The following is a 27511-nucleotide window of genomic DNA, read 5'->3' on the forward strand; positions in this document are numbered from 1 at the left end:
CTAGAAAGCTTTTGTATCAGATAATAGAAATACGTATCAACATGAAAAAGGATCTTTATTCATCACTTTTTATGATAAACAAAATAATGTGTAAATAAACTGTAACATTGATTTATAATTTTTCAAATACTCCTGGATGTTTATATTTCATCAAAGTATACTTCTTAGAATTCTTAAAATTATTTTGATGAGTTCGTGATCACACAGGATGAATTCAAATTCAGAAATATCTTTCACTTTTGTTGTTGTTTTTAAAAACGTTGCTATGGGTCTGCTTGAATTTTTTTTCTTGTTTAAGAAAAAATGGTGGCACTTGAAATAATACTAACAATTGCCACAGACCCAGACACCAACAACACAAATGGAGAAACGTTAGCTCCAGAACCAGCGGAATTTTCCTCAGGACTGGAATCTGCTTCAGGAATAAACAAAGCTACTTGCGCGATGTTGGATACTTTTGATGCCAAATTGCTTTTATCCACACTTTGAATGGCAATGAATATGTGGGTTGCATTTCCTTCTGAGATGTGTCCTGGTGTAAATGCAAAGGTTTCCTCGGAGTTGGCCTCCTTTGGTAAGAGATCAGTAGTGTTTACTTGCAGAGCGTCATCAAAATTGTCTCTTAGATCCAGGAGACTTCCACTTATTCTTATGATGTACTGTTGAGCTAAGGAAAAAAGTTACATGTAGTTTAGAAACCAGAGCATACCCTATTAAATTCCTTTTTAGTCATTCTCCTCAAAATGTTGTTTAGTTAGGCAAAGCTTATATTCATAGCCAAAGCCTTACTAATTTTTCAAGAAAAGCTGAATTCTGATTTTTAAACTCTGCCAAATACTACTTCTTTGTATGAAAGGTGGGGCCAGTTAAAAAGTGTCCTGTTTGATTGATTCAAAACTATCAGATTATAAAATTAATGCTTTGCTGAGCAGCTGTCAGTTAAAAATTGTTCCCCTCCAACCCCCCCTTACACTCTTGCTTTTGTAACCAGCACCTCTAAGTTAATCAACACCACCTGACACCTCATCCTTACCTTTTCCAACATCAAAGTCATCTCCTGGTGCTGTCCATGTTAGACTGATATCGTCCCCATCACGGGTGGCCTCAAGGTCTGTGATTTGACTTGGTGGGTACAGGTCAGGCAAGGGAAGATTTGAAACATTTGAAACCACAAATGCACCTCCGGATGCTGTTCTGCTGAAACTCTCCAAGGGTGTCTGAGTATCTGCATCAATTTCAGGTCTTGATGGATTCCCTTCAATTTTCCCTGCGTTAGAAATTTCCTGGTATTTAGTGGGGAAATCTCTACTAGCATTTTCAGAACTCGGTGAAGTGAACTCCTGTCCCACATCTTTCACTCCCTTTTATTTCCATATACAGTCACATTTTACTGTTTGTTGACAAAGTCGTAAGCATCCAATTAATTGGTGAGGGAATTCTTTCTTTTATGTCCTGACCAGGATATTGGGGGATAGAATCAGATAATGAATTTCTGTGGAATTAAGGCTGCAGTGAGTGTGAATAATGTTATACAAATCAATAGATGCCTTTGTGATAAAAAATAATTACTAATCTCTGAAATTATCTCCAGACTGGAAGTAAACCTAGGGAGTTCCCTTCCTTCTACTTGCCCTAGATCACTTCCTCCTTCCTGGCTGCAAGTGCTAAGGAGTAATACTTTGGATTTATTCCAGTTGCTGACAGAAAGCCCCTAAAAGTCACAAGATAAGAGGCAAGAGAAAGGAAAGTTAACAAAGAATGCATTCTTAATCCTTATCCTCAACTTACTCTACTTTATTGTTTTTCTTCTGATTTAATAAAAACATTTAAAATAAATGTTTACTCATTTGTGTATCTTTTACAGAGTATATCAGCTGAAGGATAAGTTCTGCCACTGGTTTATACTTAGGTACATAAATATATTAGCCTGTTTCTGTCATTCTGAGCCGAAACTTGGCATATTGCTTTTGATATAGGTAAAATACTTCAACCTAACGTAGTAATGGCTGACATTTATTGAGTGCTTACTGGATGCCAGACACTGTGCCAAAGCTTAGGTTAATTTGGAGGCAAATCCCAGGATGACTGAGAACTTCATTCCAGAAATGGGGAAAGTTATGTTTTGAGTTAAAATGTTTGAAGGCTTAATCGTATCAACTCCCAATTAGTCAAGCCAGCACTGGATTTCAGATACCACGAGTTACTCACCGTCCACTACCCAGCCTGGTATATATGCGGCTCTATTGAGTGGATGCCTTAAGCTTCGTGTGGCAGCATTTGTTCCTCCACGAGCCCGTACTTTTAAGCTGTATCTGCCATTTTCTGAATAAGCTGTAAAATATCTGGAGTAGACCCCATCATTCTTGAAAGAATCAGCACCTTGTTATAGAAATGAAGGAATAAGTGATTATTGTAAAGAAAACGAGAAATTTATTCATTTTCAAAGCCAAGCATATGGCCTTTATGAGCATATCTTCTTGATTAGGCTCTATAGGTTTGGATTGACCCCTTGGGAATATTTCCATTATGCTCAGCCAACCAGTATCTTGTTGAATTGATCTTTTGAGTTATTTTATATACATATAAATATCACATTACATATATGTATAATGTTATATATTATTTTATAATTTCTATATATAGGTATAATCTTTATTTAGGTGTAGATTATATACACATATACACACACTGGTATCTATATATGTATCATGAATACCTTCACCTTATGAACTTATATGCAGATTATTTTGGTGCTCTTCTTCTAGAATGTGTCATCATTGTGTTCAAATCAAAAGGATCAGCAGTGAGGAAAAAGCATCTTTGCATAGGATTTAATTCTCACCATAGTCACATACAGATTACTTATTTTGACTTATCTTCAACCACTCTTTTTTTTAATTCTCAGCTCTTGCTCTATGATTCATTACCTCCCTGGTCTGACAGGGGGAAACCCCATCTACTATTAGTATAAACATTGGGGAACTCAGGAATCCTATATTATATTTCTTGATATCAGTGGCAGTGGAGTCATTCGTTAAATTGCAAACACAATTCTCAGGGAGTCCAACACTGTAAGACAGAGGGTTTTTTTTTTTTTTTTCAAAGATTTTATTTTTTTCCTTTTTCTCCCCAAAGCCCCCCGGTACATATTTGCATATTCTTCGTTGTGGGTCCTTCTAGTTGTGGGGTGTGGGACGCTGCCTCAGTCTGGTTTGATGAGCAGTGCCATGTCCGCGCCCAGGATTCAAACCAACGAAACACTGGACCGCCTGCAGCGGAGCGCGTGAACTTAACCACTCAGCCACGGGGCTAGCCCCTCTAAGACAGAGGTTTTTAAAGTGAGGTTTTTGGACCAGAGGTATCTGCATCTCTCTGGATCCTATTACGAATGTAAATTTCTCAGACCTCCCAGGGGAGAGCCCAGCATTCTGTGTTATAACAAGCTCTCCAGATGATTCCTTTGCATGCTAAAGTTTGAGAACCCCTGCTCCAAGTCATTGTTAGTCACCAATACCTTCTTAGGTAAAGGCATTCCAAATTAGCTAAGCAGTCGTCTGGTAAAACCTTGAGAAATGATGCACGTTGTAGGTAAGATTTAATGTGGTATGGAAAGGGTTCAGAATGGGGAGGAGGAAGGGATAGTTACGGAAAATACTGGCATATCAGATGAAGGCGTTGAGGTGTACCAAAGAAAGATTTCACTTTCTACATTTTTACAGGGCCAACAGCAGTGAGGATGGGATTATAAATTGACTGAATCAATTACACTGCAAAGGATATGAATAGAAAATCTGCTAACTCAGGTGGTTATCAAAAGAAAGTTCAGATCTGCAAAGATCCAGAGTCAGGAAAAAGGTCTCATAGCACCACTCACCCAAACAGACAAGGAGACAGAGTAAGGCCAACACTGTATCTTGTTTCCTGCCAGTCAGACCTGGTGTCTGATGCTCCAGTGATGTCCCCTCCTCTCTCGTGGCAGTTCTGCCTGCCCTTGGGCCTCAGTTCCCAGGACTACGTGTGCACTTTGTTCCAGCTGTTGGAAAGTACTCTTGCCTGTCCCCTCCTTCCTGCCAGAGACCTGAACTCTACCTCTTAACTCTACCCATATGGTTGCTTGTCTTTCACCTTTTCTGGCCAGACTTTCTTGATGATGTCCCCCTAGGACTGACTTGTTCAGAATTCTTGATGCTGTCCTCAACCTCCTGAATGAGGCCTTCCTATCTGGTGACAGACATTGCTTGTCTGGATGACAAACAATAATGGTAGTAAATACCAGGTATTGACTGCTTACCACGTGCAAGACACTTGCTAAGCACCTTGTAGGTTTTACCTGCATAGAATTTTCTGCTGGTCCTGGTGTTCATGCATAATCTGCATCACTTCTTCTGGTGCCTGTTCTACTGCCCCACACTGCCCCAGAGACCCATAACATATCCTGAGTTATGAAAATATAGGCTTATTCATAAAAACCTGTGAATTACCTGCACCGTTATCCAAAAGTTGTAAAACTTCTGTTTTTCCACTATTTGATTCAATGAAAGCAGTCACATTGGCTCCAAGAATGGGTACAAAGCCTTGTAGAATTTCTGCGTAAACAATCATTGGGCTGGGGAAGCTGTTTGTGTCTTTATTCATCTTAGCATTCACTGTGATTGGAGGCACGGAAGGATTTGCTGCCCGAGAGTTTACTGTTATCGTTAATATTTCTGAGTTTTGTTTGGCTTGAAGACTGTAAGTCCAAACACCCACCTGCAAATTCAAGGGAAATTTAGTAAGGATCCAAGATCAAGTTATTTTTTGTGTTTTCTTTATCCAAGACAAAAATAAATCTTATAAGTAGGTTGCAGAACAAACAAATTTTGCGGTTTTTGATGGTAAAAGGACAAGAGTTGAGGCAGTTTGGACAGGGCATCCTGGCTATTGCCATGCTTTGTGTCCAAACTTTGTGAAATCTCACCTTGGAAAAATAAGTTTTGGAAAGTTTTCTTTGATCTAGGCGTTTTTCTTTGGCCTCAAAGTCCACAGATTCGATGATCTGGTAGTGCTAATTAGGAATGAGTCTATATTTATCTACACACCAAGTTGCCCAAACTGTCCCTGCATTGCATCTTCAAAGTTAGTCTTAGTCTTGCTAGTTTTTCCCCTTCTGTTCTTGCCTCCTAATGCATAAGTTCTTTTTCCTTTTTTTCCACCATCATGATTCTCAGGACCATACAGGCATAGAAAGTTCATCCTACTGTATCTTAATTTTGAAGATGAAGCAAGTATTGGCATCCTCATATTAAACAATGCATTTTCAGCTATAAAACAATTTTGCAAGGAGATCTAAAAGCCAGCTGCTTACCTTTGCAGTTCCTGGAATATTGAGATAGGCCATTTTGAAACTTGTGTCCACTGTGAAACTTTCCATCCGTGTTCCATTGGGATCCCAGAGAGAAATAGAGGGAGGCTGTCCGTTCCAGGTGACGAGAAAGAATGTGTCCTTTCCCACGGTGCTATCAATTATTACAGTGCCATTCATCCAGAGGTTATTGTTGAGTGTTAAACCCTTGCTTTCAAGCTGTTTAAATATGTTTAGAATTAATGACTGGAGAATAGAGTAATTTTATTCTTTTCTCTTTTTAAATATTGTTCTTAATTTCTGGCCTGAGAACAAGCTTATATAGGGCTTGCCGTCTTAGCTTGTGATCTCTCTGACAGCTGATTGGGATGTGACAGTTGTCAGTGTGGAAGTATAGGGTCTGAAGAAAGGACAGGGTATAATAGAAGCATTAGAGCAGAAGAATGGGTTTTATGGTTGGAGATACGGCCACATTATTTTTTCCCAGTTGTCTTGGCAAACAGCCACTCTGGCCTTTAGCATGAAAGGGTGTTACAACTTCAGTGAAGAATTAGCTGTAAGAGGCGTGTGTGTGTGTGTGTGGCTGGAGTATTTGAGGAGAAACACCCTAACGGGGGCCTCGAGAGAAAATCAGGACTAGGCAATACTGAGACAAACACTCATGGATGTTTTCCTGATGTGAAATCTTGAAATAATGTTTCACACAGGATAGTGAGTAGCACCAGACGGTAATCATGTCCAACAAGAGTGGAAATAGGGCAAACTGATGTCCATGAAGGTTGGAATCCTGAGAAGAGAGGAAGTAAAAGAGAGGACCCTTCTCTGAGAGGAGCTTCAAAGAAAGTTTTTCAAGTCCTTGTGGCTAGCTCTTACTCAAGGAGAGACAGCTTCTCCACTGACCCAGAAGGTGCATCCTGCAGAGGTGTCATTTCAGGAATGATGGGAAATCCCACTTCTACTCCAACCCAGTCCTGAAACAAAACTACCTCACTGCAGTGCTGATAGAAGGGAGTGATTCTACCATTGAAACATCATTGCCATGACAAAAATCTCAGTCCTAGGTTAAGTGGACATGTCTTTGAGTGAACAAAGTATTATGATCAAGTTAAATCAGAATGTGAGTGACATTTTTAGACTTCTTATCAGGAAAGTTAAAGTTAGAAGGCTTTGGCTACATAGTAGTACTAGGGGAAAACAACTGAGTAAAGAGTAGGATGCAGCCTTTCCTCTGTATTCCAGCTGCTACCACCCAAATCTGAGTTCCCATTTACTCAGATTATTGTAATATATGTCTAACCGGTCACTATTCTCTCCCAAGACCTACCCATCATGTACACAAATCCACATTAATCTTTCAGAAATTTGCTTTCTTTTTGTTATTTCTCTATTCCAGAACCTGTAAGTCATTTAAGTGAGAAGAAGAAAGCTTTCTTCCTGCCCCTTCCACGCCATCTAAAAAGTCCATTCTCGAAACTTTGAGCAGCTCCTGCAGTCAGATGTCTCCTTTCTAGCTGATTTCCCGTGTTCTACTCTTATATTTTAAATTATTTTGGAATATTCCATTTTCATGTCTCACTATCCACTAAAAATTGCCAAAGTTAAAAGAGAACACAAAATAATATCCTCAAAATCAGTTCTCTTTCTTCCTTGTCATTTTTAGATGGTAGCATGATCATTCTCCCAGTCAACCCGATTAAAAACCTCAAAAGTGGGCTTTATTCTCCTTCAGCTTATTCTCCATACACTGCCAAGCTAGACCTCAGACCAATTATTAATCCGTTTGTAGGGTAAAGCTACAAACCAGATCTTCAGACCAAATAGTCTGCCTGTGTTATCCTAACCCTGCGTTCTGTAACTTCCGTGCTTCTTATTATTGAAGAGTAGAGGAAAATAGTTTTATTTAGGTGATCATGGCAAATTTTAACATAGGCAGTGATTTGATGAGCTGGGAGATGGAAGATGGAAGTGTTGGCATAAAGCGATGTAATATAGTCTTGGTGGGAATGGATACGGACAGAAATAGAATTTTCTAAAAATATTTTGAAGGAAACAGGCTGTGCTGTCATTTTACATAGGATACAAACAAAGAAGAATCAAAGTGCACTCAAAGGTTTTGAATGAAAGTAACCAAAAATGGTGTTGTTCTTGAAACACAAATGAGAAAAGAAGTTCAGAAGAGATGTAGTAAAATAAAAATCAGTGAAAGAAGTTGTTGAAGAAGTAAGGAAAGCCCTAGGCTTGTAGATATGCAATGATCATTCACTGTCTTTCTCCTGATAAATTTATTTCCAAGATACATTTCTTCCATTTTTAAACCAGCTACTTGAGTTCATTTGTCTACTTTAAATCAATTTCACAGCAGCGAAGAGTGAGAAAATGTTCATGAAGATTTTCATGAAGCATGAGTTTGTTTTAATGTATTCACAGAAAGATGGATGCAATTATTGGAAAGTCTATTTTTGGTGGCTAATTTAACATCTTTAAGTTTTGATGTTATCCCTTAACCAAACCCCATGGGAAAAGAAAAAGAAAAAGTGTTTGCTATTTCACTACTTAATTTGGTCATATCTGAAGAATAATTTCTATTTCAGGCTGAAGTTTTGATTTTAATTAAAAATTTACTTTGAGAAAAATGTAGAACTTAGAACACCCAAATTATTTCCTTGCTTATGGCTAAGTGCAAACTGAAAGACCTGAAGCGTGGGAGATCTGACCTGAAGAGACTGCTGGGAGAGATCAGCATTTCCTGACACGAGGGCCGAGAAAGCATCAATGAGGCCGTTGTTCGCAGCTTCATCTGTAGCAAAAAGATGGCTTCCTCCTAAAATGTAAATACATTAACTAGGTTGCTTTGTAGATATTAAGTGCGTATCACATTTTAGTGATTAATAAGATAATAGGGTAACAAAATCATAGTTTCAGTATGGATTATTAAAATAGACAAAAGTCAGATAGGTGTAAAGATTAACTCCGAAATGTTAACTTCAAAATGTCATAAAGAGGTACCTCACTTAAAGAAACGTTAGCTGGCTGAAACTCATCAAATAACCATAGAATATTAAAAATGATGTTATAAGTCATTGTACTAAAGCTCACAGACTTCACACAGCCCTTTAGGGGAATTAATCACTTGTATGTAAGAAATAGTTTTAACAGCATTGGCTTTCCGATTTTCCAGCCAGAGTAGATCAGAATCAGAAAGGTTAAATGCCACTATATTGAGTTATCCTGACAATAGCTGGCAGTGAGGAGACAGAAAAATGGTAAGTAAGAGAGACAAGTTCAAAAGAGCAGTACTTTTTGGGGGGATACTTGTGATAAAAATAAATTTTACACTGGTTGTGAAAGCAGTTTGAAATGATGAGAGTTTGTACATCTAAGCATTAAAAAGCGGGTATCTATTTGGTAACATTAGAACCAACCCAACACAATCATTGATGTTCATAATTTAAAAATTATGTATTTTCTATGTTTAAGAAGGCACTGAAAACATGTAGCTCTTTTTCATCTCACGTCTGTGTATCTAAGATGACAGCTACCAGAGTAAATGTTTATCTAGAAACTCTGTTGTTATTTAGACCTTTTCAGTTTGAGCTTCTGTTAATCCCGTGCCCCCGCCCCACAGCCTCTGCTCTGGTCTCATGGGTTGCCCACTATCCCTCCACGTGCCTGGCATTATCGTCTCAACATGGTCTTTTTGCTCATGATCTGATCATCTCTCACCCCTTTTCCTTCCAGAGAAATTCAACACCTTGCACAGGGCCCAGCTCAGAAGTCACCTCATCTCTCATGCCTCCGTCCTGACTCTGTACAACCCTGCGAGAAGTAATGGCTTCCTCTGCTCACATCGTGCTTTATTCCTGTATATTCCTTTTGTCGTGGAGGACAGTTATCTGATTATGCTATGTGATTAATAGTTTTATTTGTCTCTCCAGCCAGCTGGACTGTGAGCCCCTTGAGAACAGACATCAGGTCTGATTTAACTCTGGTCCCAGGCTCCTGGCACAGTGCCTGCAGAGCAAGAGCTTGAGAGAAGTTGCTGATTGTCAGCCTCTACACTTGTGCATTGCTATCAAAGGTCTAGAATATCTATATGTCACCTCTTACCTGTTATGGTGCTCATCTCTATGACTGCTTGATCAGCAGATGGTCCCAAAGCAATGAAATGAATGATGGCCCCACTTTGTTTCACTTCATCCACGCAACTGCCTGCAGAGTTATCCTCCCCATCGGTCAGCAGCACTATTTCAGATCCATCTATTTGGGGGTAAATTTCTCTAATTACCTGCAAATAATTACGTAATTTAGAGCATAATTAGAAGTGTTCCTAGATCAAAGACTTATGGGAGATTAGAAAAAATGTACAAAGAAAATAAAAATGTGCAGAAAGGAAGAAATAGCTTCTGTTTTAAAACCATAGAATCTGCAATCAGCAGTCCCTGGGGGAATGTGAACATGACTCTCTATTTTGTCCACCTGCTTCAGGGAATTTCTGTTCAAATGAAGCTATATGGGAGCAGGGCTGTGGAAAATCCCACCTTGGCTAAGTGACAATGACTGCCCAGTCTGGGAAACTCAGGTCAACCAGGCATGAAAAATATAATTGTAGAATGTGGCATTAAATATTTTTCTGCTCTTTGACCACACTACCCTCTGACAAGCCTTCTGTGTATAGTTTGTTGCACATACAGCTAGATGCATTAAGAATCCACCTCAACATAAAGAAACAATCCAAATTAGGGAATCCTGAGAGTGCTTATAAAGAAAGATGGGGAAAGTTCTAAGCACGTCCAAGTTAGAGACCTTGTTATATAACTTTTACTTTACCTGTAATAGTAATAAACATGAAACTAAGCATACTTTTTGTGCTCAGAGAATACATGAATTATATTTATTGAGTATGTGTGGCTTGAACCCTTTTCCTATGAAGCCAAATAGTTTGAAGCTCAGAGTTCTGAATCTAGGCGCCTGTAAGAGAGGATGAAGAGAATTTATCCCAGGAGAGCCACATTATTTCATTTCCTCTGACAGCTTTAATTGGTAGTGGCTTCTTGGAGCACCATTTTGAGAAACTGAGTCCAGGCTGAGAGGAAACAAATGACAGATTGTCAGTGGCTTTCATGAACTTGGAGTGGAGGTGTGTGTGGATTTGCAGAAGAGGATTTGGAACGTAGAAATTCCTAATAGAGCAGGTGTCAGGGAACAAAATGACTAGCCTCATTTCAATTTTCCAATGTTTTGAGGCAAGGAATGACTATTATATATGTCATAATATATTTGAAATATGCTCTGACATGCATTACCACCGAATTGAAAAATAGAAAATGCTTTTAAACATTTATAACATTTATCCAGCATCCCCATCACACTCTACCTTCACATTTGAGTGCAAAATGAAGATTTAAAGATGAAGTAGAGTTCTCTCTACTTCACCTCTCCCTTTCTTGTATTAGTTTACCCACTGAGCACTTACAGTGTGTTAATCACTGACCTGGCTACTGGGGATTCAGCAGGAACTATATGCTTGCTGCATTCATGGAAATAATGAATTAAATTTAAAAATATTTGTTGAGAATGAGTGAGAGACTGGGGAGATACACAGGTGAGTGACAAAGACACAGCAAATGTATTCTACGGTTCAAGAGAAACAGCCAAATATTACAGTGCCACCATTTACTGAATACTTGCTCCAGGTTACATGTGTTTTATTCTCTGTATAATTTAATTCAAGTCCCAATTCTGAACACATCCCTAGATCACAACCGCACTACCACTCTGCTCCCTACAGTTTATTTCCTGTGGGGCAACCAGAGTCAACTTCATAAATCGTAAATTAATTCTCAGTCTCTGATGCTTAAAGCCCTTCGGTAGCTTTCTGTGGTGCTTAAAATAAAATACAAACTTCTTATCATTATTTTTTTGAAGCTTTGAAAGTTGTAGCTACTGTCTACCTGCCAATCGCATTTCGTACCCCCTCATTTGTCAGACTCCAGTGTCACTAGCTTCTGTTATTTCTTGGAATAATCCAGTTCTTTTCCACCTCTTTCCCAAGGGACTTTGCACTTTCCTTTCTGCCTGAACCACTGACTCCTTATCCTTCAAATCTTAGCTTAAATGTCAGCCTTCAGAAAGAGCCCCAGTGGCCTCTCTACCTAAGGTAGCCAGTGCCCCTCTTTTCCCAGTTACTCTATGACTTCACTCTGGTTCCATCACAACACTGTCTCCAAAAATCTTTAATTGTTATTGTTTTAAATTAATTGATTGATTGATTGATGGAGGTATGATATATTCCCCACTGGGATAGCGTTCACCACCAGGGCAGAGAAGCTTTGCTGGGTACATAAATATATGTTAAATATTAAATTATATTATATGTTTGTCCACTACTCCCTACTCTAAACATATGTTGAATAAATTAAAACATGAACAGTCCTATCTGCTGGCTTTCATTGCTGATGAGGTTATAGAAGTCTAGAGAGGTGAAGAGTCATGCTTAGGGTCACAAAGCTAGTAAGTGATGATTGGAGTTTGAACCCAGGACTTCATGTTAGAATTTTATTGAGGGGACAGGAGACTCAAATAACATGGGATTGAGGAATTCAGATTCAATTTTACAGACCCTGTGGGGACAGTGAAGATTCCTTAGCTGGAAAATGATGCAAATGATACTAATTACAACCTCATATTGACCATTTGGATATTAATAACATTCATAATAATCGTTATTGTGAATTATATATTTAGTATAAATAGATATTGTTCTAAGTATGTAAATGTATCATTTCATTTGCTCCTCATAATAGCCCTGTGAAGTAGCATTCTTGTTTTCCTCTATTTTATAGCTAAGGCCCTGAGAGTCCAAAGAGACTGAAACGTTGTCTAAGATCACATAGCTGGTACGTAGTAGAGCCAGTTCTCTGAGGTCAAAATTCATGTTGTGACCAGTCTTCCTTACCCGACTTTGACTAACAGTCCCTGCCACATCTGCTTTAAGAGATAAACATCACTTTTCTGTAACTGGATGTCACAGACACTGAAACGAGGATTGACCCAAAGTGGAATCATACACTTAGCTTGCTTCGTTGCATTAAATGTTGATGACTTTTCCTGCCCAAGCACACTTATTTAACTAACCTTTATTGGGCACTGACTATTGCATGGTAACAAGACAAAGTCCCGACCCCATTGGGCTTGTGCTTTAGGGGCATTTTAATAGTCATTTATTCACTCACCAGTTTATATGTTGACTTAGTGATCCATTCAAAAATCATCAAGACAATTTTTCTATCGGTTAGTCATGTGCTTCTTAGGATTAGATATGTGAAAACTAGAGAGCAAGTAAGTGCAGCACGCATTTAACATAAAAATGTCTTAGTAATAAAAAAAACTATATTTTTAGTGTGATTTTCACCTGAAATGCCGATTTAATTCCTGCACAGATGGAAGTTGCTCCAGAAGCTGCTGTAGGTAAACTCTCCAAGAGCTTGTTTCTTTCGTTGCTGCTTATTATTTGGATTAAACTACTTTTTTTATAGGCAGTACTATCAAAGTGCACCATCCCCACCCACGATCCATTCTCAATGATCTGAAGCAGGAAATGTTTTGCTGCTTGATTCATTCGACTTAGCCGATTAGAACCCTGAATAAAAAAGGACAAGAAAAACAACCAAGTGTTTTCAACTGGAAAATAATAGCAGATCACATAAAATGAAGGAGTAGAATTATTTAAGAATTTTCTATCAATAGTAATCAGTGTTATTAAAGAAAGCAATTATTTTTTTAATTGATAAACTTGAAAAATATAGTTGTGTGTATTATGGAAAACATATAGTATAGTAAGGAAAACAAGCTTTTGAGTAAAGCTGATTGTTGACCGCTAAGCACCCAAATTAGAGTGGAGGGTGGAGTGGGGGTTGAGTTTTAATTGGAGAATGATGACTTACATCTTAGAATCTACCTGCTTACTCCTGGGATACTCTGTTAGTTGTGTCGAGGTGAAGCCAATCCCCAGATCCTACAGTATCTCACCAGAGTATCACAGACTCCACCTAGAGGCTGAAATCTCCCTATCCACTGGGAACCAGACTACCTAATAGATGAAACTTAATCTAGCTGGAGCTGAAATAGGAGAGGCCCAATCCCTACCTCCCCTATTTCCTCTTCTGTTCCTACCTCTTCCCACCACTTCCCCACCAACAGATTAATAGGAATTGGTTTTTTGGTAATTCATTAAGACTCATATCTCTTTCCTACGTGAATGCCCACCATGTGAGTGTCTTCAAACATTTGTCTTTTCCAATCCCTCAACACCAACTGATCTGTGGTACCACCCCCAACACATGCCCAAATTTCCCTCTGAACTCCCTAGAACCAAATCACAGTAAGAACCTCCACCTACATCCCATCTTTGAGGGCTCTCTTTACTGCCTTGCTTTACCTTTACACTTGGCTCTATCTGCACTGTGTCTAGGGGAGGGTGCTCATCTTCTCTCATTCAGGAATGTCATCTCTCCCCAGCGACACGTCCTAGGCACTTATATGTGCTCGTGTCTAACACTCTGATGCTCTTTCTGAAACTCTGTGTTATTGTGGATTATTTCATTCATACTTTGCTCTTTTCAGTGTCCACAGAATCACCATTTGTTGAAGACACTATTCCTGATCTTCAGCATGGTCTATTCTTCCTCAAATGTGCCATTCTTTTGAGTACCTTATCACATTACATCTGCTCATTTGTAGTCTATTCATTTCAACAATTTTTTTATTGAATGCCTATATGTGATAAACCCTGGTCTAATACAAAGATGAATAAGACTCTATTTCAAGTCCTAGAGGACATGATTCCTAGAGAACATGCTTTCAAGTCCTAGAGGAGCTCCCAGTCTTGTGGGGAGAGAAGTGTGTAATTTAACATAATTTATAGTAATATGAGTTTGCACAGGTCATTATGGGAGACCAGCAGAAGAGCCCTTAGCCTAGCATAGAAGCCTAGCCCATCTCCTCCTGGGGAAATGGGTACCTCTACCAAATTTTGAAGATTGTGTATGAGTTAACCAGGTGATAGAGAAGGCAGGGAAAATTTCCTCTATTGAACTATAAACTCTTTAAGGATATGGGCTTCTACTCCTAGAGCCTGTCACAATGCCTACCATTCAGTGAATGATAGTAGAAGGAACAAATGGCTGAATCTGGTCCTATCTTCGTGATGGAGATGCTCTTTGTTGGTGTCTTTGAGCATAAAGAGGTCATTGATATAAGTGTTGAAAATAAGATAAAACTGTGTTAAGAATTTTCCTGGTTGATCTTGTCCCTTGACTTGAAAGGAGTTCATAAGCCCATAATCTACCTTTTCCTCATATCTGTCAAGTATTTCCAGTAGACAATAAGGGTGAGGTTAGAAAACATTTTCCTATTTCAATCTCTAGTTCTGATCTTCTAACTAAATCTTTAATAAAGGGCCTAAAAGTCCACCTCAATAAAGCCCTCATTTTCTGGAAAAGACAGAGACTCTTGGGTTAGGTGTTTTAAACTCTATCACTATCCTACTTTCATTATGATATTCACTGCCCAACTTGAGGTCATGATCACAGGAAGTGTTGGTACTTATGTCACCATACAATTCAGAACAATCCAGGTGCAGGTAGTGTTGAGTGTTCTTAGGCCCTCAATCACCTACCTGTCCCTACATCCAGGAAAAATGGGCTCACAAACTTACCCCCATGCTTCCAGACTTATCAAGAACTAAGCACACAATTCTTTGGCTGATCTTCAGCAATGAGAAGACAGGTGGAGGGGGTGGTGCCACCATAGATGCTGTGTTTTTAAAATCCTCAGAATTGCTGATCACGTCCCATGTGCTTCTGGAATTGCACATTTTATTTTGTAGGCTTGGAGCCTCTCGGTTATGGTTGTTTTCCTTACAGAATTCAACGACCTAAGGGTTGATAAAATTTGAAAAATTTTTCTACATTATGCCTTTGGAAATCAAGTACAAATCTGAAAAATATTACAAATCTATTCTCCAAGTATGTTGTTTCTTGAATGCTATTGACTCAGGAGTCATATAATAGTAAAGTGGATTTTGAGTAGTAAGTAACACTGCTTGAGTCCTTACTATGTACCAGTCAAAGAACTCTATACTAATACATCTAATCTCTCACGTGACCTGCACAGATCTTTTATAAACATGATAACATGTCCTTTAATTATAAATATACAGTCTGAAGCAATGATTGGTATACTTACAGAATTAATTGCTTGCATAAACATTATGGATGCTTTTTCAGTTTGATCTTTCTCCGGGAAGAATTGACAATCTTTTTCATACAGTTTTGTCTTAGAATTAATTTTGCATTCTCTGGTTATACAGCTGTCTCCTTGACATGTATGAACTCTATTTATACCAGTAATACCCGTGGAACACCTGAAAGTATGTGACAGTTAGTCTTTGAGGCAACGTAACGATTAAAGTTTTTTGAAAATCTTATGTTTTCATATCATGGTTTTCAATAATGACCTTTATATCAAGGTTTTTATTCTCATTTATGTAGCACACACATCCTGTTTTGACAGCAAAGTTTAAGGGTTCCTACCAGAGCAGTTATCTGTTTTTCAAGAAGTGGCAGAGGGAAATGTTAAGTGGGCTCTCCAGTGTAGGCGATGGCTGAGTTCTCTGCTGGAATTCAAGCTCCTGCTGTCCTGCTCACACTAATGGCTGGAAGCTTCTCTTTTCCAAACACCTGTCTTGGTGGCCTTGTGATGGTAAATACACTGCAGGCATCTAGACAAGGCCACTTGTGAAACAGTTGCTCTTGGTACCACCTTAGCGTAAGGTTCTTTGTAGATTTCTGTTCAAGAAGATATCCCCAAAGAATGGGATGAGGCGTGGCTACAAGTGTTTTTATATTCATTTGTATCCAAAGTGAAATGTGGCTTGAAGGAAAGACTGAGGTACTGCCCAGGAGAGCAGAGTAAAGAATGGTGGAGGTGTTTTATGCGTATGTTTTACTGCATGGTATTGGCCATAGGTGGCACTGATTACAAGTATGCTGGGATGTGAATATATCCCATCTTTTCAATGTTTCTCCAGTTTTAATCCCAGAAGGAATGACTAGATTTTATTCAGTCATTTAGGGAGACTCCTACATATGTGCATGCTTCTATTGCCCCAAACTCAGTGAACATAATGATGTTATCTATATTAACAATCATGATGAATATTCTGCAGTAGAGACTAGACATGTAGGAGGAATACGATGCAAACAAATGTAGTCAATGTAAAACTCTAAAATACGTGTCCTCAAACTTGGTTCGACGGAGTTGAGGAAGAGCCTTCACTGAAATTGTATATCTTTCAGTTTGTACATTGTTTATAATTCCTCAGCCCCAGCAAGCCATCTAAGATTGGCTAAGCTGATGGCACCTAATTTTAGATCAACTCTCCCCAAACATTCTGCTTTCTTGATGTCAGAACCAAGAGGATTGTCTATTATTAATGGTGATGTTAGATTGGTGTTTTAAAATGAACTGTATAAACTCAAGAAATTCCTTTTTAGTTTCTTGAAGCTGGTTGATTTCTCAGCCCACGTTTGCCACTACTTTCAGCATTGTTTTTTTCATTTTTGTGTAGTGTAAATAATTTTGATCTCCTCGCATATAGTACAGGCTTTTACACAGACAACTTCAGAATGAATGAGTTCTGGAAGCTGTGGTAGAGAGATATACAAATGCGTCAAACAGGCTACCAAATGCTCTTGAAGTTACCTGTATTTTAAATGGACAACCAGCTACTTTAAGGTACAGTTTCTAAAAAAGCAGAAAAGCACTGTTTTGTGATATAGTGTCTATTACCTGGATTGGGACAAAAATGAATGACTGGCTCTTGAAAGAAATCAAACTAAGGCAAATAAGAAGCTACAGCCTGAGGTAATTTAAGAAAATTTAAATGGTCATGCCTTGTTGCTTCAATTTTTTTTGACTTAGCACTGTAGTAAGGCTCATCTTCATTGTACTCGTCAAACACTCCCCAGCGGAGATGGGCCCACTCGTGGACAAACAACCTCCCTGTGGGAAAATATTCCAAATATGTCATCATAGTTCAAATGACAAAATTTGCCCTGCAATTATTTTAAGAAACTTTTTTTCAATCAAAAATATTCATATTTAGGTTTTAAATAACTGCCAACATTTATATTTTTGTTTATACAAAAGTATTTTACATTCATTGCATTATATTATATTATGTTACATTATGTAATATATAATCTTTTTATTCCACAACATATTAAATCAGCAAAACATTTATGATGTATGTGCTATGGATGGAATAGACTGGCCTTTGGGTTTTGGTTTTGGGGGCAAAAAGTCTTAGATATTACAATGGCTTTTGGCTCTACAATGTTCACTCCTACTACAACATAAACAGATGTATAACATCCGTGGCATTAAAATTTCATGAAGATGCAATTAGTTAAAAAGTGTCTGTAAATGCTTCTTAGGAGGTTGACAATGAAAAAAAGATTGGAAAACACTGTGATAGACCATAGATAATCTTGTGGGTGTCTAAAAGAACTGATTAATATACAATACTTAGTATATACAAGCATTACTTGTGTGAAAACAATTATTATTAATTATGTATATTCAGCACTATAGTAAGTACTAGGAAATATAAAGATGAGTAGGATATAGTCCTTGACTAGGATAAGCATAGAGAGAGGGAATCAGAATAAAAGATTTTTTTCCTAAGAATTTTAGAGTGAATGGAAGAATAAAGATAAATCCAAGCTTGAAATGCAGGAAGAAAAAACAAGTGGAATTTTTGTTTTAGCAATATCAGTGAAAACTTCAGAGGAAATCAAATGGAGGAGGAGAGGTTGGAAATATAGCCTATTCTGCTACAACATGTGTTTCTCTAACTCAAATTAACTCACGAGACCTGAAAATAGGGGGGAAATGTCAGTATTACGCAAAAGTCATTTCTTCTTAAAATCCTTGCTACTCAAAATATGTTCCTTGGACCAGCAGCATCAGCATACCCTGGGAGCTAACAAGATTTGCAGACTCTCAAGCCCACTCTAGATTACTGAGTCAGAATCTTCATATTTACAAGATCCCTAAGTTATTCCTCTACACGTTAAACTTTGAGAACACTGGTTTAAGGTTTCCGAGGCAAATGGAGGCAGATTAGTGAGTATGAAATTATATCCTACAGTAAGGGAGGAAAAAGCCCTCGTGTTAGCTACTGCTCTAGAGTTTGATGAATTTTTAGAAAATTTAAAACTGCCTGCATAAGTGGCTCACTTTTTAGAGAATGTGTTTCCTTCTTAGGTCATGGCAGGTGGTCCTGCCTACAGTACCCACCTCCATTTGCTAAGAGGGTAGATTTCAGGGGCTCTCAGCACACACACACACACACACACACACACACACACACACACAGGTAACTATGTGAGACAATGAAATGTTAATTAGCTTGACTTTAGTAATCATTTCACTATGTATATGTACATCAAATCATCATGATGTAGACCTTATATCCTAAATTTTGGTTAAAAAAAGCAACCCCTCTGACTTAGAATTCCCTTCCCATCTATATCATTGTCTCAGTTCCCACAAACCCTATTCTCATTTATGAAAGCATTTCCTCTGTGTGTGTGTGTACTTTTAATATCTGCTATGATGGCAGCATCCAGCCACACTGAGCTGCTGCCAAGGGTGGTCCAAATGATCTTCCTTGGTATCTATTACTATTGTTGTTATCATTTTTATTACAAATTGCATAGATTTGGGGACTGTCTTCTTAATCTTATTTTTCAAAAGCCTTGTTGTTTTTAGGGCATTGTTTTGCATAACGTGAGTTTTTTCAAAAACATATGGGTCCCATTATAGTCAGCTGTGGGCTTGGGTTGAGGTTGAGGGATATGGAAAACAACAAGAGCTCAGGAGGGGACCTTGGCTTTAAAAACTGTAGAACATCCTCCTCTTCTAAGACAGCTGGAGGTGGGGAGAGATGAAGGTGGACACGAGTTTGGAAGTAAAGAGGAAGAAGATAAAGGCCTTTATTTTCTCAAAGAATCTGTTGATTGATAGGATTGACAAGAGTGACTAGAGATCTTGAGAAAACTGGTAGAAGTTTTGCAACAGCTGCTGTGGGGAATGAGAGAGAGAGCTGAGAAGAGGCAAGTAAAAATACTGTTGAGTAGCTTTGAGTGCTTCCCTGAGCTTGGAAGATGTGTTTTTGTAACGACACCAATTAGTTTTGTAATTTTCTTTTACATCTTGGAAACATATTAACAGGAGCCAAAGGAAACTACCTGGAAACTCAGTGCATAGGACTTGGCAAGTTGAATGAAACATAAGGATAAGAGTGTTGAGCTATTTATACTTGTAGTTGAATTGACTTTCTGGACATGCCAGATAGGAAAGAAAGTATAGCTAGAAGGGTACAAGGCATTAAAAGTGCCAAGGAGAACAAACATTGTCAGGCTAAACTATGGGGAAAACATAAGATTGGGATGGAGTGAGATGACGTAGCTTTCAAGACTGCAGTGGGATGGGGCTGGCCCGGTGGCCCAGTGTTAAGTGCCCACGTTCCGCTTCTGTGGCCCGGGGTTCGCTGGTTTGGATCCCAGGTGCGAACATGGCACACTTGTCAAGCCATGCTGTGGCAGGCTTCCCACATATAAAGTAGAGGAAGATGGGCACGGATGTTAGCTCAGGGCCAGTCTTCCTCAGCAAAACGAGGAGCATTGGTGGCAGATGTTAGCTCAGGGCTAATCTTCCTCAAAAAAAAAAAGACAAACATTGCAGTGGGGAACAGGTCCAGGTAATGATGAGGACCAGAGCCAGCTGAGTGTTTAACAGAGACAAGAGACTTCATGTGTGCTCGTTGAAGGGCAACAGAAGAGGGAGATTCTGGAGTATGCAGATTCAGGAAGTTTCACTGAGTAGTGACATGTGCGTTGGGCCCTCCTTTAACAATGATTTGCATTTTATGTGAAAAATAATATGCTTTAGTTCATTTGAACCAATGATGTTAACTTTTAGATGGAAGTAGATGAAACTGTCACTTTTATAGGTGAAAATGATGACTTAATGACAAGTTCATCTGGTTCAACCAAATAAGTTGAATAAGAGTATCAGCAACTAACAGCCTGTGAGTGTTTTCTCTTGGCCAGAAACTGGCCTCTTGGCTCTTTCCAGCTTGCCAGGCATCTGCCTTCCATGGAAACAGAACGTGATTGATTAATATCTGGCTGTGAAGAACTGGAAAATTAAAATCTAAAAATATGCCAAAAGAAAACCTTTATTACCATTGCCCTGTGTTCAAATTTCTGTAGACGCTGTACTGAGCATAGTTACGTGGATTATCTAATTTAACGTTCACAACAATTGTATAAAGTAGAAACTCCTCTAATCACCATTTTACAGGAAATAGGCACAGAGAGGCTAGGTCACTTGTCCAAGGTCACACACAGCTGATAAGTAGGGGAGTCAGGATTTGAACCGAGGGACTCTGGCTCCAAGGCTTGGACACTTAAGCTGGATACAAATCTGCTTGTTGAAAGCATTGCAAAATATGTGTTTTAACCAAAATTCCTACCTGATGGTCCATATTCACTTTCGTTTTTTCCAAGTACAAAGTTGGGGGTGAGATGAATGTATTCTCCTTTCTCTCCACAGGCAGTAAACTGTTTGGTGTATGGTTCATCTCTACCTGGGAGGGTAGGTGGTGCAACTAAAACATCAGCCTGAGAATGTTTAAAAAGATTTTTAAAAGATCAGAAATAGAAATGATAGCATTTAGTCAGAACAACTCTGAAACGATCAGTTTGCTGTAAAACTGAGGAGCAGCAAAAATTATAATTTTTAAGAGAAACTTTGTGACTCACGTGTTCATAGCTTTCACGTTTTGGCCTCTTATATTCAGAGTTTTCCTTCCAATTTTCGGGAATTAATATTGAAACATTTTTGAAAAAGAACCTTTTTTCTGTGGCTTCAAACAGGTAAGTAGAAGCTGTAGTCACCATGTCCTATTGTTAAAGGAAACACATGTGAGGATGGCGAAGTGACAGTGGACTAAATGAACAAGTGTTCGTCATAGGTATTTCCCAGCTTAAGAGTGGATAGAAAAAGCAACTTACTAATGAGCAAGGGCTCTGCCTCACAATTCACTTGGCCACCTCAGTCCAAAATTATAGCTTCATTCTGCACATTAAAGGTTGAATCTTCCATAATCCTTCATCAAAAGGCAAATGCTCGTGTTTGGTGTTAAGAGAAATTGTATAAAATGATAAAGGCATAGACTTTAGTGTCATCTGCTTGGTTCCAATACTGGCATCAGCACTTTCTGGCTGACAGGGCTTCGCCAGTTTACGTAACGCTCTGAAGCCCAGTTCCCTCATCTCTTAAATGGAGTATTGCAATCTATCTTTAAGGTTGGCGTAAATATGAAATGAGTTGTATAGTACTCCACACATAGGAAGTCACAAACCGGTTGATGTCATTACTGTTTATAAGTCGTAGTAGAGAACAGCCTTAGCTGATGCAAGCTGAGGAGAACATTCTGTAGGGACTGGTCATAGGAAAGGATTTTCATTATACTCCCACTGCGCAGGAGAGGCAGCTGGGTTGGGATCTTAGAAGGTGGGGTGACGCAAAATTCATAGGAGAGGCAGAGCTTTTTGATCCTAGGCAGAGCTTATTGCTCTGCCAACAAGCTGAAAATAATATCACCTTATACTGTCCAATATCCTGAATCCAAAGATGCAACGATTATTAAGAGAAATAGTCCCTCCCTGGAGCTTACTATCTAGGTGGGGAAATAAATGGGTGAAAAGGTCTTATGGTAGATGATCAAACCCACTGAATATTTGGGGGACCCTGGGTGCTGGATGACGATGTCATCCTCTTCATCTCACTGGCAACATCCCAGTCAAGAGTGTTGTTTTCTTCAAGGCAGGCTCCAGTCCTCCAGGGTGCTTCCTGACCTAACATAAGCCCATCATAGAGCTGTTCTATTTCAGGAGTTCCAGAGCTCTCTACCCTGTGTTCTTGAAGAGAGTTCAGTGTGCTGACTGTAGTGTACTGAGGAGATCAGCAAACTGATTGGGTTCAGAGCCATGGGATCAATCAGAAGCCAGAGTACAGAGAACTGAAGGCCCAGAGGACTGGCTAGGAGTCAGGAAAAGGCCTTCAGAGAGCTCCTAATCTAGATAGGAGGTTACTTCATCACTGGCCTAGAGCAGATGAAAGAATTCTCTACCTGTTCCCTAAGGATGCCTCTCCCTTTTTTTTTGTTTTGGGATATTTATGTATCAACCGGTTACCTTCTGCTGAAGTGATGGCCCCTTCTGTGGCTATGATATAAAAGCGTATGTGGTTATTTGAATTGTGCTACTGATTGGAAAATAGTGTGGCTGCACACAATTGTGTGGCTTGTGTTTTGTACAACTTTGAGGTATTCCATTTACTTTGCTGTCTCCATAGCTCTGTACAACCCCCTTAGGTATTAGAATGTCTTCAGATCATGGAGGGATTTCATTGACCCTAAATCAAATGACTGTGATCTCCTAGGATATATTAGGGGGACTACTGATGCTTCTCACAGGCTTTCCAAGCAGAATTCCTGTCATATTCTTTCTAAATTTCTTCTCAGAATTCTTGTAATATCCTAGCTTGATTAAAGAAGATTAAGACGTCAATGTTTCCGAAAATAAGTAAGGACACATGAATAAAAGGAATAAGAAAAGTTGGGAAGTGACATTGCAGGTCATAAATTAATGGTCAATTCAGCATAAACTTATTATGATCAGATAGTACCTCAGGAGTAGGGTTATGTCCAGAAATTTGCTTCCTGGTTAGAAAAATGTGTGATTTCTGTCATCTTATACAAGGCCGAATGCAAACCCACATCTGTCAATCTTGAAAGCCCACATGCTGGAACTCAGTTTTATTGTGCTACTAAATATGACCTTGGAAAAATCATTTAACTTTCCCAACCCCATTTTCCTCTTCTGTATAATACAGATGAGAATGTTTCACAAGATGGCCTAACAATATACAAGCAAGCACTTTGTAGAGGGCTGGGAGAGTGTTAGGAGACGTGTAATCTAGGCGTGTCCACTAACAGTTGAATGTTTGCTTGTAGTGTCCCACAGAGGACTGTCCTAGCAGTCACTGTGCCTGTACAAATAATCCTTCCAAATACTGATTTAAGAGGTTCAAAATATTTTGAAATTGATCAGCTGTCCCTGAACACTTAAAAAACCATCTTTTAGGATCAGCTATATTAACTGCTATTCAAGCCTGTGTTCCTCGGTAAAGGAAGCATTGCCTTTCCCTAGGTATCAATAAGTGAACACCACTGTGCTGCCCGAGTTTACACAGAATGAGTGCTAAATGGCAGCCACAGAAGCACCTGCTCACCACTGAGGTCATGCCCATCAGCTTCTGGTAGATAATAACACCCATGAGAGGGCTAAAGCAGTGAGCCTAAGACACAGTAGTGGAGGAATTGAATATAAGGAAGTAGTAAATGTCAGGGACGGGGGACCTAATTCACATGTCTGTAACACCAATCTCTTTCTTACATGGAATGTGAGAGGTGGAAGAAACTGTAGAAATCGGAGTCCTTGGTTCAGTCCTGGAGACTCTCTCTTCTCCATCTGCACTTCCTAGTGAACTCCTTTATTCTCATGGCTTCCAATCTCGCCCACACACTGATGACTCCCAAATTTTCATCTCCCCCCAGATTTTCCCCCTGAATCCTGACTCGTGTCTCTATCCACATGGATGTCTAATAACCGTTCTCAAAGTCAAAATGTTCAAAACTAACTGCTGATCTCTCAACTGCCGAATTTTCTTCATATAACAGTTTTTGCCTTCTCAATTACTGAAAATTCCATCCTTCCAAGAGTTCAGGCCAAAACCCTTGAAGTCTTCTGTGACTTCTATCTTTCTCTCCTCCCACCTCTACCTCCCGCACATCTAAACCATGAGCAAATTCGTCTATGCTACCCTCCGAATATGCTCAGAATCACCCTCTTTAGTGATCTCTACCACAATAGCCCTGTTGCTAGTCACCATCACTTCTGACCTGCGACAGCTTCCTACCCAGTGTCCTTCTGCACCTCTCTGCTGCAACAGATCCTATACAGGATGAGCAGAAGTGGAAACCCTCTCCAGAGTTTCCTCAACACTGCCTTCAGAGTGATCCCCGAATATGCAGGAGACAGCACACCCCTCCTCTGCTCAGAATCCTTTCATGGATTCCCATGGCACTCAGAGTAAAAGCCCCAAAAGTCTTTCCAGTGCTCTGGGCCCTGCCACCTCTCCAACTTCAGCCCACTCCGCCCTTCCTCCTGCTCATTCACAGTTGTGTCCTTGGTCGCATCAAGCATGCTCTCACCTCCATGCCTCTGCGCCTGCCGTTCCCTCCCCAGAGTTTTCAGTGGGCTCTTCCCTCACTCATCTCAGGTCTCTGCTCAGATGTCACAGCAACAGTGAGGCCTTCCCTGAGTACCCGACGTGAAACAGTAACCCACATTCTCCCCTACCCCAGCCCCACCAATGCTCCCTATCCCCCTTGGCTGATTTATTTTACTCCATAACAACTTACTACTGTCTGACCTGCTACACAGTTACATGTCTCTATTATCTACCAGCATCTGAAAAGAGTGTACACTGCACGAGGGCAGGGGCTTTTTGTTCACTCTTGTCTCCCTCTGACATGCTATAAACATTCAATAAATCATTGCTTAAAAATGGACAAGTTCAACTGCTTATATACTGAGGAAGACACTGAGGATCAGGGAGGCCCTGTTCCCTGTCTTGGGTCTTATGGTGAGAGAGGGTAGAACCTCTCTAGAACCTGCAATTCCCACTGACATTCTAGCATTGTCTTCACTGCACCACATGGCTTTTAAGCTCCCTGGACCATTCAGAATTTTCTATAATAATTAACTATTAACTTCTTGTCTTTTCCACAATTTTAACAGAAGTAATCTCATTTCTTCCTTACCTTTATCTGTTCTATTATTCTTCCATCTTCTGGCACAGCAGGGTCTATAGCAATGATGACACCTTCGTAGCCATTGTTATTCAGCTGAACGAGGGACGTATCAGACCCCTGCAGAAGCTGGAGGACTAAGAGAAAAACCACACTTCTGAATAACCCCATTGTTGCTCTGAATTGTCCTGAGCCCAATGTCGGTTTGTTCAAGAGGCTTTTCTTTCACCACCTCTCTCTCTATATATATACACTCCTAAACGTTATCATTGTCGGCTGCTGTGGGACGTTGAGCGTATAAAGGTCATTGTTATATACACGGAAAATGTTTGACTTTAGTGTACGCAATTGTTTTATTGTATGCTACTGTAAAAGTGACTGAAGCACAGAAGACGTCAAATCTTTTTATAAAATACCTTACACATCTTTACTTGGGAATTCTTTTCTATTCTTTCTAATTTCAGCTAATTTCCTAAAGGTAGACATATTCTTTTATTCTCTGTAGAGCGTAATGTGAAAATTAATAAAATTTCATAATGAAACGAACAGAAACAGTAATGTTAATGTTGTTCTTCAGTATTACAAAGAAATTTAACTATTACTTAGGTTATTTACCAAGGGTTTAAATAATGGAAGAGGATGTAAGATTATTAAATATAAGTAACACCAAATTAGATAAGATGGCTTTGAAACCCAAATTAATAATTTTAAATACTTTGATTAAAAAAGATTTGATGAAGTTATTAGACTAAATTTTAAAAAAAATCCTGCCCAAATAAGAGTGTTTTTATACATATATGATGCTTGTTTTTATACAAACATATCAAAAATGTCTGGTAGCGTGTTAGTACTGAAGCAGAGTGAATAATATTAATACTTAACATCTATTCAGTGCTTACCAGAGCAAAGATTCTCTCACTTAATCCTCACTGCAACTGTTAAGGTAAGATTGAATATTATCTTCATTTTATGCATGGGGAAACTGAGGCACACGGTTTCAGTAACTTGTCAAGATCACATAGTTAGTAAATGTCAGAGTCAGGATATCAACCCAACATTCTTACTCTGAGCCCACATATTTATGTTTTATGAGGCAAATAGTAAGATTTAAAAGAAAGGAGAACAGGGGCTGGGTTAGGAGTTGTGATGATGAATCAAGAGTGTCTAGTCCTAAAGCAAAAGGAGCCAGTACCCCAAACCCAAAAAGAGAACTGAAAATAGAATAGCACAACTTGTCACATTCTAAGATAGAGGCTTTATCATACGTGCCCAGATTCTGCCCTCTTAGGCTGCCTCGCACACCCTCCTTCCAGCCCTCAAGTAAATTACAGGATAACTGTACATTCATGGAATTAATATATTTTTCAAGATACAGCATGGAGCTGTTACACTGGCAACCCCAGCAGGACCGTGATTACCTGGAGTGGGTGGGCCTGGGTATTATCAAATACATCCTGGGCAGTCTTGTCCTGGTTGCCTCGCTGACCTTGCTTCCTATGCCCTCTGCCTCTCCCTAAACTCCAGCTTGGGGGCTTCAAGCAAACCAAGAGTGCTCCCATCCCATAGACACGGTGCTCAGGAAAGTGGTTTTGGCTGAGGGATTGACTGAGTTAGTGAAGATTATCATTTTAACGACCTATCACAACCCCTAAACAGGAACTTGTCCAAGCCCTTTGAAATGTTGGAGAAACCTGGGGACTCAGATCCTCTCCAGTGTCTGGGGAGTATCTAGGTTATTTTGAGGAGATGCCATTGCTCCCTCAGTAAATCAGGAAGCTCATGGTTGTGAGGTTAGAAGAGAGATCCTTCCCCTTTGCCAGAGGAGTTAGGAAAAGCTCCCTTCAAGCACTGGGCACATGCAGCCCCATGAAAATAGACGAATATTTATAACAGTCCCCATCTACTTGTTCCTGGGGGCACAGAAAGGAGTGATGCTTCGTGGAGCCTGAAAAAGGATCTTCTTGGAATTGGTGACAAATGTATGCCCTTGGCTGGTTTTCCATCTATCTCCCTTGCTGAGTGTGTAATACTCTTCCTAAAGAGAGAAGTGGGAGCTGCCGTGGTGTCTCAGAGCCATCCCTGTCCATAACTAGTCTGCCTCTTACAAGGACCACTGTCTCCATCACCTCAACCTCAGGTAGACATCCTGGACAGACACT

General features: G+C 39.5%; 1 protein-coding gene across 1 annotated transcript; it reads right to left on the minus strand.

Annotated features, from left to right (window-relative positions):
- Positions 1-179: 179 nt before the first annotated feature.
- Positions 180-25537, minus strand: LOC103543602 (calcium-activated chloride channel regulator 4-like). The gene is made up of 14 exons (XM_070592153.1): positions 25365-25537; positions 21235-21375; positions 20946-21093; positions 17296-17404; positions 15587-15764; positions 15057-15275; positions 12753-12980; positions 9449-9626; positions 8056-8162; positions 5345-5560; positions 4482-4749; positions 2209-2379; positions 1034-1267; positions 180-667 (listed from the first exon to the last, which is right to left on the minus strand). The coding sequence occupies exons 1-14, from the start codon at positions 25521-25523 to the stop codon at positions 294-296; spliced, it is 2730 nt and encodes a 909-aa protein (XP_070448254.1). The 5' UTR covers positions 25524-25537; the 3' UTR covers positions 180-293.
- Positions 25538-27511: the final 1974 nt, after the last annotated feature.

The sequence above is a fragment of the Equus przewalskii genome, chromosome 24, assembly GCF_037783145.1.
Source record: "Equus przewalskii isolate Varuska chromosome 24, EquPr2, whole genome shotgun sequence".
Lineage (NCBI taxonomy): Eukaryota > Metazoa > Chordata > Mammalia > Perissodactyla > Equidae > Equus > Equus przewalskii.

What these genes read in the sequence shown, in the direction of transcription:
- LOC103543602 (XM_070592153.1), bottom strand. Translation starts at nt 25,523, where the DNA reads ATGGGGTTATTCAGAAGTGTGGTTTTTCTCTTAGTCCTCCAGCTTCTG. An exon ending in TTATGCAAGCAATTAATTCT is followed by an intron (nt 15,276 to 15,586) that starts GTAAGTATACCA and finishes ATCAACCCTTAG; the next exon opens with GTCGTTGAATTCTGTAAGGA. An exon ending in ATATTCCAGGAACTGCAAAG is followed by an intron (nt 4,750 to 5,344) that starts GTAAGCAGCTGG and finishes TTGAATTTGCAG; the next exon opens with GTGGGTGTTTGGACTTACAG.